At 43.6% G+C, this 16,336-nt stretch overlaps 1 protein-coding gene across 2 annotated transcripts in view; it reads left to right on the top strand.

Moving 5' to 3' along the window:
* The window catches only part of LOC134348636 (dipeptidyl peptidase 4-like), a 189,494-nt gene that overhangs the window by 28,509 nt on the left and 144,649 nt on the right, over nucleotides 1-16,336 (top strand). Inside the window, exon 4 of one of the 2 annotated variants that reach the window (XM_063052331.1) lies at nucleotides 13,992-14,057. The exons of the other annotated variant lie outside the window; for it this stretch is intronic. Coding sequence (XP_062908401.1) covers nucleotides 13,992-14,057 — 66 coding nt within the window. The remainder of the gene's footprint in view (nucleotides 1-13,991; nucleotides 14,058-16,336) is intronic. 2 annotated transcript variants of the gene reach the window in all.

The raw sequence follows: 16,336 nt of genomic DNA, 5'->3' as shown, positions 1-16,336 counted from the left end.
AGGGTCTTTAATGATGGATGCCATCTTTTCAGGTATCACCTTCTGAAGATGTCCAGAATGCTGGAGAGGCTAATTCCCATGATGGAGCTGACTGAGTTTACAACTTTCTGCAGCTTCTTCCGATGCTGTCCAATTGTCCCTCTATCCCAGGTAGTGATGAAACCAGTTAGACTGCTGTCTACGTACGGTGCATCTATAGAAATTGGCAGGAGTCTTTCATGGCATGCCAATTCTCCTCAGTCTCCTAATGAAATATAACCTCTGTCATGCCTTCTTTGTAACTGTGTTGATATGTTCGGCCCAGGATAGATCACCAGAGATGTCGGCACCCAGGAACTTGGAATTTCTCACACTCTCCACTTCTGATTCCTCAATGAGCACTGGTGTGTGTTCCCTCGACTTACCCTTCCTGAAGTCCATAATCAATTCCTTGGTCTTGCTGACACTGAGCGCAGGGTTTTACTCTTCTGATAGTAAATATTACTAAAATTTTAAGACTTATTGCCAGATCACGAGCTTGCTAATTTTATTTTGTCTGACCAACATCTCCTTCAGAAATGGAAGCCATTCATTGTACTGATTGTTTCTAATGACAGGACTATGACTATGATTTATAACTATGAGATTTGTCAGTGAGGAAGGCATATTTTCTTTCATGATGAATTTGGGCACGTAAATCAAAGAGCAGAGGGCACAACCTCGGAATAGAGGGGAGTCCATTTCGAACGGATGTGAGGAGGAAATTCTTTAGCCAGTGAATGATAAATCTGTGGAATTCATTGCCACAGGCATCTGTGGAGACCAAGTCATTGGGTATATTTAAATCAGAAATTGATGGATTCTTGATTAGTCAGGGCATGAAGGGATTTGGGAAGAAGGTAGGAGTTTGAGGCCGAGACGGAAACTGGATCAGCCATGATGAAATGGCAGAGCAGGCTCGCGGCCTAATTCTGCTCCTATATTTTATGGTCTTCCATTCGCAGATTTTCTTAATATGCTTCCTGGAGAAATAGCTGAGATCCATTCTGCCATATCGTCCTATATTTGATGCACTTAAATTCCATGCTCTGTCAATAAAACAGTTTTTATCTTTTTCATAGCACAGTCATATAAAAGCATTAGTAACAACTCTGCTCTCCTCTGCACCATAGAAAGGATTAAGTGGCTCTTTATTTGGTGTAAGTGGCTGCTTAGCACTGTTAACAGATGCTGGCCTTCCTGCTGCTTGGTTGGACATCCAGCTGTGTGGGTGGTTAAAATGATATATTCTTTGCTCCTTCAAAAGGTATTTGAAATGATTGTGAGGTAATTACGTAGTCACTTAGAGGTCTTAATTAAGAACCCTGAGAATGTGAGTTCATAGCACACACTGTATTCATTTAAAAGACTGGAAATGTGGAATATTTAAAAAAAAACTTTTAATTTGTTATTATAATCCAATTGGTAAACTAAATGTTGTTGCAAGGAACAGGGCGAACCCAAACACAGGACACTGGCATGGAGATAGAGTTAGGATGCAGACGAGAGTGGGAGAGTGGCTGGAGCTGAACGGCAAACAGGAGGGTGAACAGGAAAGCAGGAGGAAGGCAGAACTTATCTTGACATGGAGCGTAGAAAGGTAGAAAGCGGTAAACAATACTTTTCTTTACACAGAGAGATGGAATTACACAGGTAAACCTCGGTACTGAAGTAAAACTTAGAATACTTATCTTGACACTGAGAGACGGAGTTACGCAGGTAACCTCAGTACTGAAGTAAATCTTAGAATCCTTATCTTGACACGGAGGGACAGAGTTACATAGGTAAACCTCGGTACTGAAGTAAAACATATAATGCACAATCCTAAGTGGCCAGGAACATTAATTACTACACTGGCTAAAACAACGATCTGGCAACGAGTGGATGTAAAGCCGGGGTTTTTATGCTGCAGGTCTTGATGAGAACCAGGTGTGTTGCCATCAAAGGGAATGAGGAGAAAATGGGGAATTAACAGTCGGGACCATGACAAATGTGTTTAGTTAAGAGAAGGAAACCTGGCTTTGTAACTGGCCTTGCCTATTAACAATATTAATATTCCCCACTACCTGTGGCTGAGGAATCCATAGATGTATTTGTAGGACCTTTTTTTTTTGGTTTTTCCTCAGGGTTAAGAATGTCTTGCTTCCACTCTGTTTCAAGGTAGCTAAAAAGACCCAGCCTGGACATGGGATATGCATGGATGTGGATGTGAAAAGGATGTTTTCCTTGGTAGCGGACTCTAGGACCAGAGGACACAGCCTCAAAATAGAGGGGCATCCTTTTAGAACAGAGATGAGGAGGAATTTCTTTAGCCAGAGCTTGGCGAACCTGTGGAATTTGTTGCCACAGGTGGTTGCTGAGGCCAGTTACTGGGTGCATTTAAGGTGGAGGTTGATAGGTTCTTGATTAGTCAGAGCATGAAAGCTTTGGGGAGAAGGCAGGAGATTGGGGCTGAGAGGGCAAACCCTCTTTGCATTACTACCATCGGGGAGGAGGTACAGGAGCCAGAAGACCCACAGCTCCTTTCCATCCACCATTAGATTTCTGAACTGTCCATGAACCCATGCAAACTACCTTATTATTTGTCTTTTGCACTTTGAATCCTTTGAAATAAATAAAAAATACATTCATTATCGAAGTATGTATGCAGTGTACAACCCTGAGATTCATTTTCCCACAGACAGCCAGGAAATAACGAAAACCATGGAGCCCATTCAAAGAAAAACATCAACCACACCCCCAACATGTGCAAAATCAAATCACGTGTACGGCAACAAGAAAGAATGAGCAAAAACACACAAAATCAAAGAGTCCGTATTCAGTTCAGCTCAGTGTTCATTATCTGCAGGCCGCCCTGATTCAAAGTTTCCCACAATAGCAACATAAAGGAGTGACCAGGAACTAAAGTCCAATCTGCAAACTGTAGACCCAGAACTTTGAGCTGAACTGAATACGGACTCTTTGATATTTCCGACAGCATCGAGGGAGAGAGGCCATTTGAATGCAGGGGCCTCCCTCATGAACAGTGAGTGAGAAGGGTTGGGGTGCGAGGGGGGGGGAGAGAGAGAATGAATGAGAATAAATGAGAATGAGAATGAATCACACGGAGACACCTTCCTGCGGCAGGCAGCGAGTGAAAGCTGGTAGAGGGCTGTGAATACTCATTTGCCTTTTTGTAACCTGTAGTAAACTCTATGTAGTGCACTGTTTCACTGCAGTAAAACAATAAATTTCATTGCGTACGTCAGTGATAATAAACCAGATTCTAGTTCTGATTTTCTTTTCTGGAATTCCGACTGCCTCCAACAAAGAAACTCAATGTTCACAGTGCTTCATTTCAAGTATCTTTGCACCAGCAATTCCCACAACTTCTCTCACAACACGCTGCAGGAACTCAGCAGGTCGGGCAGCGTCCGTGGAAACGATCAGTCAACGTTTCGGGCCGGAACCCTTCGTCGGGACTGAAGAGGGGAGGGGCAGATGCCCTGTAAAGAAAGTGGGGGGAGGGTGGGAAGGAGAAGGCTGGTAGGTTCCAGGTGAAAAACCAGTAAGGGGAAAGATAAAGGAGTGGGAGAGGGGAAGCAGGGAGGTGATAGGCAGGAAAGGTGAAGAAGGCAACACTCACAACATGCTGGAGGAACTCAGCAGTTTGGGCAGCATCAGTGGAAACGATGAGTTGATGTTTCAGGCCGGAACCCGAAGGGGAACCTGAAGGGTTCTGGCCCGAAACGTCGACTCATCGTTTCCACTGATGCTGCCCGACCTGCTGAGTTCCTCCAGCATGTTGTGAGTGTTGCTTTGATCCAAGCATCTGCAGATTATTTTGTGTAAAGGTGAAGAAGGAATAGGGGAAAACACAATGGGTAGTAGAAGGAGGAGGAACCATGAGGGAGGTGATGGGCAGCTGGGGGAGGGGGTAGAGTAACACAGGGATAGAGGAAGGGAGGGGGAGGGAATTACTGGAAGTTGGAGAATTCTATGTTCATACCAAGGGGCTGGAGACTACCCAGACGGTATATGAGGTGTTGTTCCTCCAACCTGAGTTTAGCCTCATCATGGCAGTAGAGGAGGCCATGTATGGACATATCTGAATGGGAATGTGAAGCAGAGTTGAAGCGTTGCTTTGACCCCAGCATCTGCAGAGTATTTTGTGCCCACAATTTCTCCGCTTTCCCAGTAACGGGCTTGGAGTAGAGTCTCTCTTTAGAAATCTGATGAAGTGTATGCAGATGACCTGGCTTTTCAGTCAGAGCACGCTGAGAGTAATTAGAGCGTGGATGTGAGTCCACTTTGCCAGGCATCAAATCAGGAGTTACTTCTCCATCAGAAACACAGGATCCAAATCAGAATTGTCCACGGCCCCTATTTAACAGATACAATATCATTTTTCACCGGAGGGCTGTGCATGTGCTGCTTTCTCTCCTCCTGCCAGTATTGACGCCAGCAGGCACTAGTTATTTTTAAAAACTCTTTTATTAACCTTCTTCCATTCTTAACAAACCAAGAAGCAAAGGGTAGCTTTGCCATTGTTACATAAATCCTGGTAATAAACTTGAGTAAGCAAATTCCCCAAAATCTTGAGCAATCTTAGGTTAGTGTTTAATTATCAACAGCAAAATTCCATTTATTGATTTCATAAATATACTGTAATCCAATTACACTGACTACATGTTGTTTAAAAATCTGTTGATTTTTGCAATCCTAATTCGTTGCAAATGTTATTACCGTGAAGCTTCCTTTGAGAATACTATCATCAGCATTCAATTTCCTCACAACAAAGTATTAATCCTCTTTAAAGTTTTAATCCTCTCTTGTACTTAGAAGTCGCTTAAGTTTCCTTGAATACCAATTACTCATTTTTAAACAACACACGGTGAATGGGGTTTCAAAGATGAGAAGAGACTATATTGTGATGCTGTGGGGGAGGGGCGCGTGGTCAACAGCCCACCCCTGCATTTCTAATGACCAGCACTGTTTATCGTTTTTGTGTTAAAATTCTTTTGTGGGTTTGTGGTGGGAAGATCCAGTTCATTTATTGTTACATCTTAGCTTGGGTTATACAGTTATTCGCTTGTGTATTTATGGGTCACGCGGACTGTAACCGGGGTGTGTGCTGTGTATCTCCCCCGTCTGTGTGAGATTGGTTGGGTTCACTCTCCGGGTCATGGTGCCTGGTCTGTTTTGTGTTCATTGCAATAAAATGGTTGTTGAGCTAACGAGTTTCCTCGTCTGTCATAATGGACCAAATTCTCACCACAGTATTATCGAAGTAGAGTGTGTGTGTCCATGTGTCCATGTATGCTCCATGCCTATTTCTAGCCTATACAATACCTGGTGCATGAAAAAGCAACAAACGACAGCTGTAGTTTCTAGAAAGCTTGTATCTAATTTGTCCTCAGCTCTGTGTATTTGCTCAATCATAGAATCGAAGAAAAGTACAGAAACAGGCCCTTCAGCCCATCTAGCTCTTGCGGGACCATTTAAATTGTCTACTCCCATCAACCAGCACTGGGATCGTAGCCCTCCGTACTCGAACCGTCCATGTACCTATCCAAACTTAAACATTGAAACCAAGCTTGCATGCACCACGTGCTCTGGCAGCTCGTTCTGCACTCTCATGACCCTCTGAGTGAAGAAGTTTCCCCTCATGTTCCCCTTAAACTTCTCACCTTTCACCTTAAGCCATGACCTCTGGTTGTAGTCCCACCCAATCTCGGTGGAAAAAAGCTTGTTTGCACATACCCTATCTCTCCATTTAATGGCATGAATATCGACTTCTCCTGGTGACCAAATTCTCCTCTCCCTTCCTTTTTTCCTCATTCTGACATTTCACCTCTTCTCACCTGTATATCACTTCCTCCTGGGTCCTCTCCTTCTTCCCTTTCTCCTTCAGTTCACTCTCTCCTCCAATCAGATTCTTTCTTCTTCAGCCCTTGACCTTTCCCACCCATTTGGATTCACTTATCACCTTCCAGCTAGCCTCTTTCCCCTCACCTATCTTTGTATTCAGGCATTTTCCCTTTCTTTTCAGTCCTGAAGAAGGTTCTCTACCTGAAACATCAACTGTTTACTCTTTTCCATTGATGCTGTCTGACCTGCTGATCTTCTCCAGCATTTTGTGTGTGTTTGTGTTTGTAATTTACCCTATCTATACCCTGCATAATTTTGTCTACCTCCGTCAAATTTCTCTGTAATCTTCTACATTCCAAGGAGTAAAGTCCTTATCTATTCAATCTTTCCTCAGGTCCTCCAGACTTAGCAACATCCTTGTAAATTTTCTCTGTACATGTTCAGATCTTGTTTACATCTTTCCTGTAGGTAGATAACGAAAACAATACACAATGTTCGAAATTAGGCCTCACCAACTCTTATGCAACTTCAATATAACATCCTGTCTCCTGTACTTAACACTTTGATTTATGAAGGCCAATGTGCCAAAAGCTGTCTTTGCAACCCTATCTTCCTGTCCTGGACTTCCATGCCATGGGAAACATCCTTTCCATATCTACTCTGTCTAGGCCTTTCAACATTCAAAAGGTTTCAATGAGCTTACACCCTCATCCTTCTGAATTCCAGCAAGTACTGACCCAGAGCCATCAAACGTTCCTCGTGTGATAACCCTTTTATTCCTGGAATCATCCTTGTGAACCTCCTCTGAACCCTCTCCAATGCCAGCACATCTTTTCTAAGATGAGGGGCCCAAAACTGTTCACAATACTCAAGGTGAGGCTTCATCAGTGCCTTATAAAGCCTCAGCATCACATCCCTGCTCTTGTATTCAAGAAATTTTCACATGAATGCTAGCATTGCAATTGCCTTCCTCACCACTGAATCAACCTCCAAGTTAACCTTTAGGGCAGGGGTCGGCAACCTTTTTGCCTCTGTGGGCCAGATCGCGTATTAATGAGCAGACGGTGGGCCAGATAAATGCCACAAAAACTTGAAATATGGGAATTATCCATTTAAATACATCTAATTAAGTTTTGCCTCAAATTACTGAATAATGCATGCTAGAAAATCATTTGTACTTAAGGTTGCCTACCCCTGCTTTAGGGTGTTCTGCACAAGAACTTCCAAGTCCCTTTGCATCTCAGATTTGCACATTTATTTCTACTACCAAATTGCATGACCGTGCATTTTCCAACATTATATTCCATTTGCCACTTTGTTGCCCATTCTCCTAATCTGTCTAATTCCTTCCGCATCCTACCTGTTTCCTCAGCACTACCTGCCCCTCCACCAATCTTCATATCATCTGCAAACGTGGCAACGAAACCATCTATTTCATCATCTAAATCATTTATATACAGCATAAAAAGAAGTGGTCCCGACATCAACCTTGCAGAACACCGCTAGTCACTGACACCCACCCAGAAAGGATCCTTTTATTCACAATTGCTGCCTCCTACCAATCAGCCAATGCTCTAAGCATGTTAATAACTTTCCTGTAATACCATGGGCTCTTAACTTGGTAAGCAGCCTCATGTGTAGCACCTTTTCTTGTAATCTCCTCAAAGAATTTCAATAGGTTTGTCAGTCAGGACTTTCCCTGAAGGAAACCATGCTGAATTTGTCCTTTCTTGCCCTGTATTACAAAGTACTCCATCACCTCATCCTTAATAATTAACTCTTTTTTTGTGTTCGTCCATCGCCGTCGATGAGGACCTCGACACCATTATGATGGTGTCGAGACTAGCGCGTGATTTGGATTTAAGTGAGGGAGAGTTGCGCAGCGTCAGCCTCACTCTCTCTTCCCAATTCCCATCTGGATCCAGTGGCAAGACAGAGTCGAGACGGCTGGAGATGGGATTAGGCGCAGTGGATGAACAGGACGTCTTCTGTGTCTTGTCCTGCTCTACACGTTCCACGACGCTTGCAGAGACCGCCTTCTTGACCGTTGGACCTTCCATTGGTCTCGTCTGCTCAGTCCACCGGAGTCTGTCTTCACATGCTGGGATAGACAACTCCCTATCTCACCGAGGGTTTGAGACCCGTCGGCTACCCTCACCTGGTTTAGCCGGCTTGTCGAAGCTGTTGCCCGGGGTGTGGCCGCTGTCGCATGCAAACAGCTACGGGGAGCCACAGGTGAGAGCTGAGTGCCAGGTGGGGACCAAAGGTGGACTAACCGCCCTGAAAAGGACGCGACATGTTCCCCCACCAGAGGTGCTACCCCTCCCTGACACCCCATAGACCCCCACAATTGACTCTAACGTCTTCCCAACCACTGAGGGCAGGCTACCTGGTCTACAATTTCTTTTCTGCTGCCTTCTTCCTTTCTTAAAGAGTGGAGTGAGATTTGCAATTTTCCAGTCCTCTGGCACCATGCCAGAGTCCAAAGATTTTTGAAAGATCATTGCTAATGCCTTCACAATCTCTAATGCTACCTCTTTCAGAACCTGAGGGTGCATTTTCATACACTATACTGATATCCCCTTTTTATACAAAGAGTGTTGTTTCTGAGTGACTTCTCAAATGAACATGTTATTATATTTACATCATTTCTTCCACAGTTTGTACTGTGGAATACAATCACTTAATACTTCAATATTCTCTTGCATGGTTATCACTGGAGTTAATTACTTTATATGATACTTCTAATCTTATCTCCCCTTCCTTATGATACCTTTTTTACTGCTTGAATTAGCTATTGTTTGAACTTCCGCTTTGTGTAATGCCAGATTTGCTAGGTGGATTGAATTCGTTCTCTCAATGACTTGGACTATCATTTCTCTCGCAACTACAGTGTGGTGCAGTAGTCTTAGGCCAGGGTGCTCAATGCTTTTGCACAGTACTGTGTCTGTCAATGTGGAGCAGAGGGCAAGTTTGTAAATCTAGTGGAAGCAAAAGGTATTGGGAATGGCGATGGTGGAGCGCTGCTGGAGGAGTGTGGAACAGATGATAGAAGTCCCAGGGTGGGGGGAGTGTGGGTGCAGACACCAGCCAAGGTCATTTGATTCCAAACAATTGTTCCATTGATCATTACAGAATGTCTCTCTGATGCTTCCCTCTCTCTTCTCTCTTCCTTTCCGTTTTCTCAACCATAATACCCCTCTCCCTGCCCCCTTTCCACTCTCAGTCCACAAAAGAGACCCAAATCAGTATCGGGTTTATAATACTCACATACGTCACGGAATGTGTTTGTTTATGCAGCAGCAGTGCTGTGCAATACATAAATTACAACAGCACTGTGCAAAGTCTTCAGGCAACCTAACTATATATACGCAGTTCTCTTGATGCTGTATGACTTTGGATTTTTCTGGTACCAGTCCTAGGCACTTAGGAACAGGAAGATATTGAAAATAAATATATGGTTTAAGAGTTGATTGAGCAGGAAGGACTTAAGAACTTCAGATTTCAGGTTTAGTAATTTCATTTCTGGCAAAGGTGGACCCATACAAGTTGGATACCACAAGGATCCAACATTCTTGCAGAAAGATTTCCTAATGTTTTTCAAATTATTTTGACAGAAACTGGATACAGAGTCCCATCGTGGCAAGCTGCAGTTAAAGACAGAAGGGAACTTAATCAGTCCAGGAGGTAGACAGGCAAGCATGCAAAAAGACATATGGGAGGAACGCAAGGTCAAATTCTGAATCAGAGTCAGTTTTATTGTCAATGACAGACGACGTGAAATTTGTAGTTTTGTGGCAGCAGTACAGTGGAGAGAAAAATCTACAAAATACAGAAGAAATGCGAAAAATGGATTAAAAAAGATTGGTCAGAAACCTTTCAGAAATCTGGTGGCAGAGGGGAAGAAACTGTTCCCATAATCACTGAGTGTAGGTGTTCAGGCTGCTGTATTCCCTCCATTATGATAGAAATGAGAAGATGGCATGTTCTGAATGGTGAGGATCCTGAAAGATGAGTGCCACCTTCTTGAGCCACCGTCTCATGAAGATGTCCATGATGGGGGAGGTTGGGGGGGGGGGTTGTGCCCATGATGGAACTAAATGAGTCTGCAGCCTCCTGCCAGGCTGTGTGACAATTTATAAGAATCTTCAGTGACATACAATAGCTCCTCAAACTCCTAACAAAGTGGCATACCTTCTTCATGATTGCATTGATTAGAGCCAGAAGAGATCCTGTAAGACATGGGAGCAGAATTAGGGCAATCGGCCTTTTGAGTCTTCTCCCCTGTTCCATCGTGACTGATTAATTTATTATCCTTCTCAATCCCATTCTCCTGCCTTCTCCCCATAAACTTTGATGCCCTTATTAATCCAGGACCCATCTACCATGCATTAAATATACCCAGTGACTTGGCCTCACAATGAATTCCACAGATTCACTATCCTCTGGCTTAAGAAATTTTTCTTCATCTTTGTTCCAAATAGACATTCCTCAATCCTGAGGCTGTGCTGTCTGGGCCTAGTCTTAACTACTATAGGAAAATTCCTGTCTACATTCACTCTATCTGGGTCTTTCAATATTTGGTAGGATTATAACTGGCCTATAATTTCCTTTCAGTTCTCTCCCTTCCTTCTGAAAGAATGACATAAATTTTGCAGTTTTCCAGTCCTCAGGAATCAATCCAAAATACTGTGATTTGTGGAAGATTATCACTAATGCCGCCACAATCTCTTCAGCTACCACTTTCAGAACCCGGGGTGCAGTCCGTCTGGTCCAAGTGACTTACCTGCCCTCAGAATTTTTTGCTTTCCAAGCAATTTGTTGAGTGGTGTCACAGCAACAACCTTGCACTCAGTGTCAGCAAGATGAAAGAGATGATTGTGGTCTTCAGAAGAGTTATTATGAATGAACACAAACCTATCCTCATAGAGGGATCTGAACTGGAGAGAGTGAGCAATCTTTGTGTGATCTGGGTGTCACGATCTTACCTACGTACAACATATTGGTGCAGCTATAATGAAGGCAAGACAGCGGCTATATTTCATTAGGAGTTTGAGGAGATTTAGTTTGTCAACTAAAACACTTGAAAACTACAAATGTACCGTGGAAAGCATTCTGACTGGCTGCATCACTGTCTGGTATGGGGGAAGAGGGGCAGTATTGCACAAGATTGAAGTAAGTTGCAGGAACTTGTAAGATAAGTCAGCTCCATCATGGGTACTAGCCTCCGTAATATCCAAGACACCTTCAGGGAGCGGTCCTTAGGAAGGCAGCGTCCATCATTAAGGGCCCCCACCACCCAGGGCATGCCCTCTTTTCATTGTCACCATCAAGAAGAAGGTACAGAAAACTGAAGGTACACATTCAGTGATCCAGGAACAGTTCCTTCCCCTCTGCCATCTGGTTTCTAAATGGACATTAGACCCATCAACAACTCACTACATTTTTTGATTTTTGTTTTTTTAGCACTACTTATTTTTAACTTAACTACTTAATAGATATATGTATACTTACTATAATTCAGTATTTCTTTTCTCTATATATTTATTTATCAATTATTTCATTGTACAGTACTGCCGCCGTTAATCCCACGCCATATACCAGTGATGTTAAAAGTGATCCTGATTCTGACATCCTCCTTGGTAATAGCAATGACACTAACTTCTGACCCCTGATGCTCTCGCATTTCTGGCATTCTACTCATGTCTTCCAGTGAAGACTGACAGAAAATACTTAATAAGTTCATCTGCCATTTCTTTGGCCCCCATTACTACCTCTCCAGCATCATTCTACAGTGCAAACAAGAGGAATTCTGCAGATGCTGGAAATTCAAGCAACACACATCAAAGTTCCTGGTGAACGCAGCAGGCCAGGCAGCATCTCTAGGAAGAGGTACACTCAGCGTTTCAGGCCGAGACCCTTCGTCAGGACTAACTCCCCCTTTTCTTTCTCCCTGGGCTTCCTGTCCCATGATCCTCTCATATCCCTTTTGCCAATCTACTGTCCAGCTCTTGGCTCCATCCCTCCCCCTCCTGTCTTCTCCTATCATTTTGGATCTCCCCCTCCCCCTCCCCCTTTCGAATCTCTTACTAGCTCTTCTTTCAGTGATCTGGGTGATCATTCTACAGTGGGCCATTGTCTACTCTTGTCTCTATTTTACTCAATATATCTGAGAAAGCTTTTTGTATCTGCCTTTACATTATTGGCTAGCTTGCCTTCATATTTTATACTTGCTCTCTTTTGTATAGGTCATATCTTCCCCATAAGAGATCCCAAGGATCTAGAAATCTGATACCCTGCCCCACACTGATTCTTCACCGATGCATTCATCTGCCTAATCATCTAATTCTTGCTCTCACTGGCAAATGGCGTAGGCAGCAATCCAGAGATCACTACACTAGAGGTCCTGCTTTTCAGCGTTTGGCCTAACTCACTAAATTCTCTCTTCAGGACTTACTTCCTGTTCCTATCTATATTATTGGTACCTATATGTACCACGAGATCTGGCTGTTCACCCTCCCCCTTTAGAATACAATGGACTCAATGCGAGACCTCCCTGACTGGCACCTGGGAGGCTGCATACCACCAGGTCCACAGAATCTCCTTTCTGCTCCTCTAATTATGGAATCCCGTCGCACTACTCCACTCCTCTTCTCCCTACTTCCCTTTTAAGCCCCATAGCTGGACTCAGTACCAGAGACTCGGTCATCACGGCTTCTCCATTGTAGGTTGTCCCCGCCAAGAGTAGCCAAACCAATAATATACTTATTATTGAGGGCAACGGCCACAGGGGAACTCAGCACTGGCTGTCTCTTCCCTTTCTCTTTCCTGACAGTTACCCAGGTACCTGCCTCCTGTAACTTAGGAGCTACAGGGAGCCAGTCACCCCTATCTAGCACCTTCTCATTTTCCCATTTGAGCTGAGGGTCATTGAGATGTGACTCTAGTTCCTTAACACATTGTCTAAGGAGGTGCAGCTCAATGCACCTCATGCAGGTGTGGTTATCAGTGAGAGCACACAAACCCCAGACAGAGAGCATCCAAGATCAGGATCAAACCTGAATCAGTGCAGCAGGCCAGATGTGACACTCTGAAGACTTCATCCAGTATAAAGTCTTCAAAGTTTCAAATATGCCAAGCTCTATGCTAGTGGCAATTGATTAGACTCCCTAGATCTCTGTCCTCCAATGATGGAGTCATATTTCCTCCTTGCCTCCCTTGCTTCACAATGGACCAATAACTGAATTACTCCCAAAGCACAAGAGTTCTGATTGAAGATTTTCATAGGTGATAATAGGTCAGAATTTCTTCTGTTGGTATGATATACCTTTACCTGGGGTTGTGTAAATACAGTAACAGCAGATATAATATCACCCTTTCCTCTTTATCTATGCTGAAACTGCCTTTAGGGTCAATTTGCTGACATTCTAGTAGACCTTGTAATAGTTCAGGTAACTCTTCCCTCAATGCAGTGTCTGTCTCATTGGTCTACCCGTCAATGGCTCCTGGTCATCTTATCCCGAATGTGATACCTATCTGGCCGAGGGGTCTTAACTAAAGGTAAAATACTGCTAGCCACTAGCACTATAAACACAGTTTTCCTTTTGAGCTAATTTTGAGCTAAGTTTTGTACCCCCTCCTTCTGTCCTAGCCTGAATTTCGACAGGCAGAAGAGATCCTCCAAATTTTAGAAAACCATGGATGTAGCCTGACGTGCTGAGTTCCTGCAGTATTTTGTATAAGTTAAACAAGACCTTTAGGTATTTCCCAATGTTATGTCTAGCTTCTTGCCAGAGGTTTTATTATAGTTTTAATTACAAAGTCAATGATTAGAAAAATGAGTGCTAGGTTGCGTTTTACCATGAAAGGATTTCAATAGAGGAATAAGTATGTTTTACTGCAATTAAAGGAAACCTTGGCCAGATTGTAACTGAATATGTATACAATTTTTGTCTTACCTTTTAAAAAAAGATACTTGCCACAGAGCGAAATCAATGAAGTGGAATGTTTCCAAGGGGGGTGTGCTTGCCTTGTGAGGGGAGAATGTGTAGGTTCTGTGGAATATTCTCTAGAGTTCAAAGAAATGAGGATCAATCTTACTGAAACTTGCAAAATTCTTTTAGGGCTCGACAAGGATATACTGCATGCAAGAAGTATCACTTTCCTGACTGAGGAGTCTAAAACCAAAGGTAACAATCTCAAAATAAGAGGTAGGCTGCTTAAGTACGAGATGATGAGAAATTTCTTCAAGCTGGGAGTTGAGAATAGAAACATAGAAACATAGAAGACTTACAGCACAATACAGGCCCTTCAGCCCCCAGAGTTGTGCCGAACATGTCTCTACCTTAGAAATTACTAGGCTTACCTATAGCCCTTTATTTTACTAAGCTCCATGTACCTATCTAAAAGTCTCTTAAAAGACCCTATCGTATCCACCTCCACCACCATCGCCGGCAGCCCATTCCACGCACTCACCACACTCTGCGTAAAAAACTTACCCCTGACATCTCTGTACCTCCTCCCCAGCACCTTAAACCTGTGTCCTCTTGTGGCAACCATTTCAGCCCTGGGAAAAAGCCTCTGACTATCCACACGATCAATGCCTCTCATCATCTTATACACCTCTATCAGGTCACCTCTCATCCTCCGTCGCTCCAAGGAGAAAAGGCCAAGTTCACTCAACCTATTTGCATAAGGCATGCTCCCCAATCCAGGCAACATTCTTGTAAATCTCCTCTGCACTTTTGCTATGGTTTCCACATCCTTCCTATAGCGAGGTGACCAGAACTGCGCACAGTACTCCAAGAATCTCCAGAATTCTTTATCCTAGAGGACTGTGGAGACTCAGTCATTTAATTTATTACAAACAGAGATCAAAAGAATTCTGGGAATCACAGATTGTGGTGATATTGCAGGAAAAAGATGTTTAGACAGATAATTAACCATAATCTTGATGAGCAGGGTCGGCTGGTGATGCAACGACATCGGCGTCGGACCTGGGAGCGGAGGTTCCCGGGTTCGAAACCAGGCGGGTCTGCTCCCGAGTACACTTTCCATCCGTGCCGGGTTGAGTGTCGAGATCGCAATAAGGGGAAAATACTGCGAAAAAATGTCTGTGTGAGGAGTGGCGTGCCACACAGTCTCTCTCTCTCTCATTCCACGCCTTGTAAAAAGCCATGAAAAAGACGTCATCATGGATGCACGCATGCGCACGCACGCAGGCACACCCCAAAAAAAATCTTGTTGAGTGTTGGATAAGCTCAAAGGGTGAAAAAGCCCATTGTTGCTCTATTTCAATGTTTTTGAGTGAACTTCATGGTGAACCTCTTGTTACCATATATCAAGCCATGGCACATCTGATGAGATGCGCTGTATAATGCATCTATAAATATTGATGTGGGTCACAAAGGACTTTCTGAATTTCCTTGGCCTTCTGAGGAAGTCCAGGCAGTGGTGTGTTTTCTTGGTCATAGTGTCTACATGGTTGGGCAAGGACAGGCTGTTGGTGATGTTTACACCTAGGAATTTGAAGCTCTTGGCCATCTCACCTCATCACCATTGATGCAGATAGGGACATGTACTCAACTCCATTTCCCGAAAATGTTTGTTTCGTTGACATTGAGGGGAAGTTTGTTGTCTTGAAATGACAGTCAGCTTTCTATGTACTCTGCCTTACCCTCGTTTGAGATCTGACCCACTGTGGTGGGGTTACCTATCAACTTGTAGATGGAGTTAGTGCAAAATCCGGCCACATAGTCATAGGTGTGTACAAAGTAAAATTAGGGTCAGAGAAAATTTGATTATGGGCCATCAGTATTGCGAAAATTGTGGCAGAGGTGTTGCAACCTATCCTTATTGATTGTGGTCTGTTGGTCAGGATGTTGAGAATCCATTTGCAGAGAGAGCTGTCATGTCCTAGGTCTAGTAGTGTGGAAATGAGTTAGTTTGGATTATCAATACTGAATGTGGAACTATTGTAATTTATGGATCTATTTCTTTTAGAGCAAAGACTCAGCACTATCTGTGTACCAAAAACTTACCTATATGCATTGATCTGTTGTTTACACATGTGCAGTCATTCAATCTCTCCCTCTGTTCTCTCTCTCTTTCTGTGTTCCCTCTCTCTCTCTCTGTTCTCTCTCTCTCTCTGTTCTCTCTCTCTCTGTTCTCTCTCTCTGTTCTCTCTCTCTCTCTCTCTCTCTCTCTCGAGAGAGAAAACAGAGAGAGGGAACAGAGCGAGAGAACAGAGAGAGACAGAACAGAGAGAGAGAAAACAGAGAGAGAACACAGAGAGAGAGAACACTGATTTCTCTCTCTTTGTTCTCTCTCTGTTTTCTCTCTCTCTGTTCTGTCTCTCTCTGTTCTCTCTCTCTCTGTTCCCTCTCTCTCTCTGTTCCCCCTCTCTCTCTGTTCTCTCTCTCTGTGTTCTCTCTCTCTGTTCTCTCTCTGTGTTCTCTCTCTCTGTTCT

The sequence above is a fragment of the Mobula hypostoma genome, chromosome 6 (assembly GCF_963921235.1).
Source record: "Mobula hypostoma chromosome 6, sMobHyp1.1, whole genome shotgun sequence".
NCBI lineage: Eukaryota > Metazoa > Chordata > Chondrichthyes > Myliobatiformes > Myliobatidae > Mobula > Mobula hypostoma.
The sequence above is the reverse complement of the archived record's forward strand: the minus strand, read 5'-3'. Positions and strand labels throughout refer to the sequence as shown.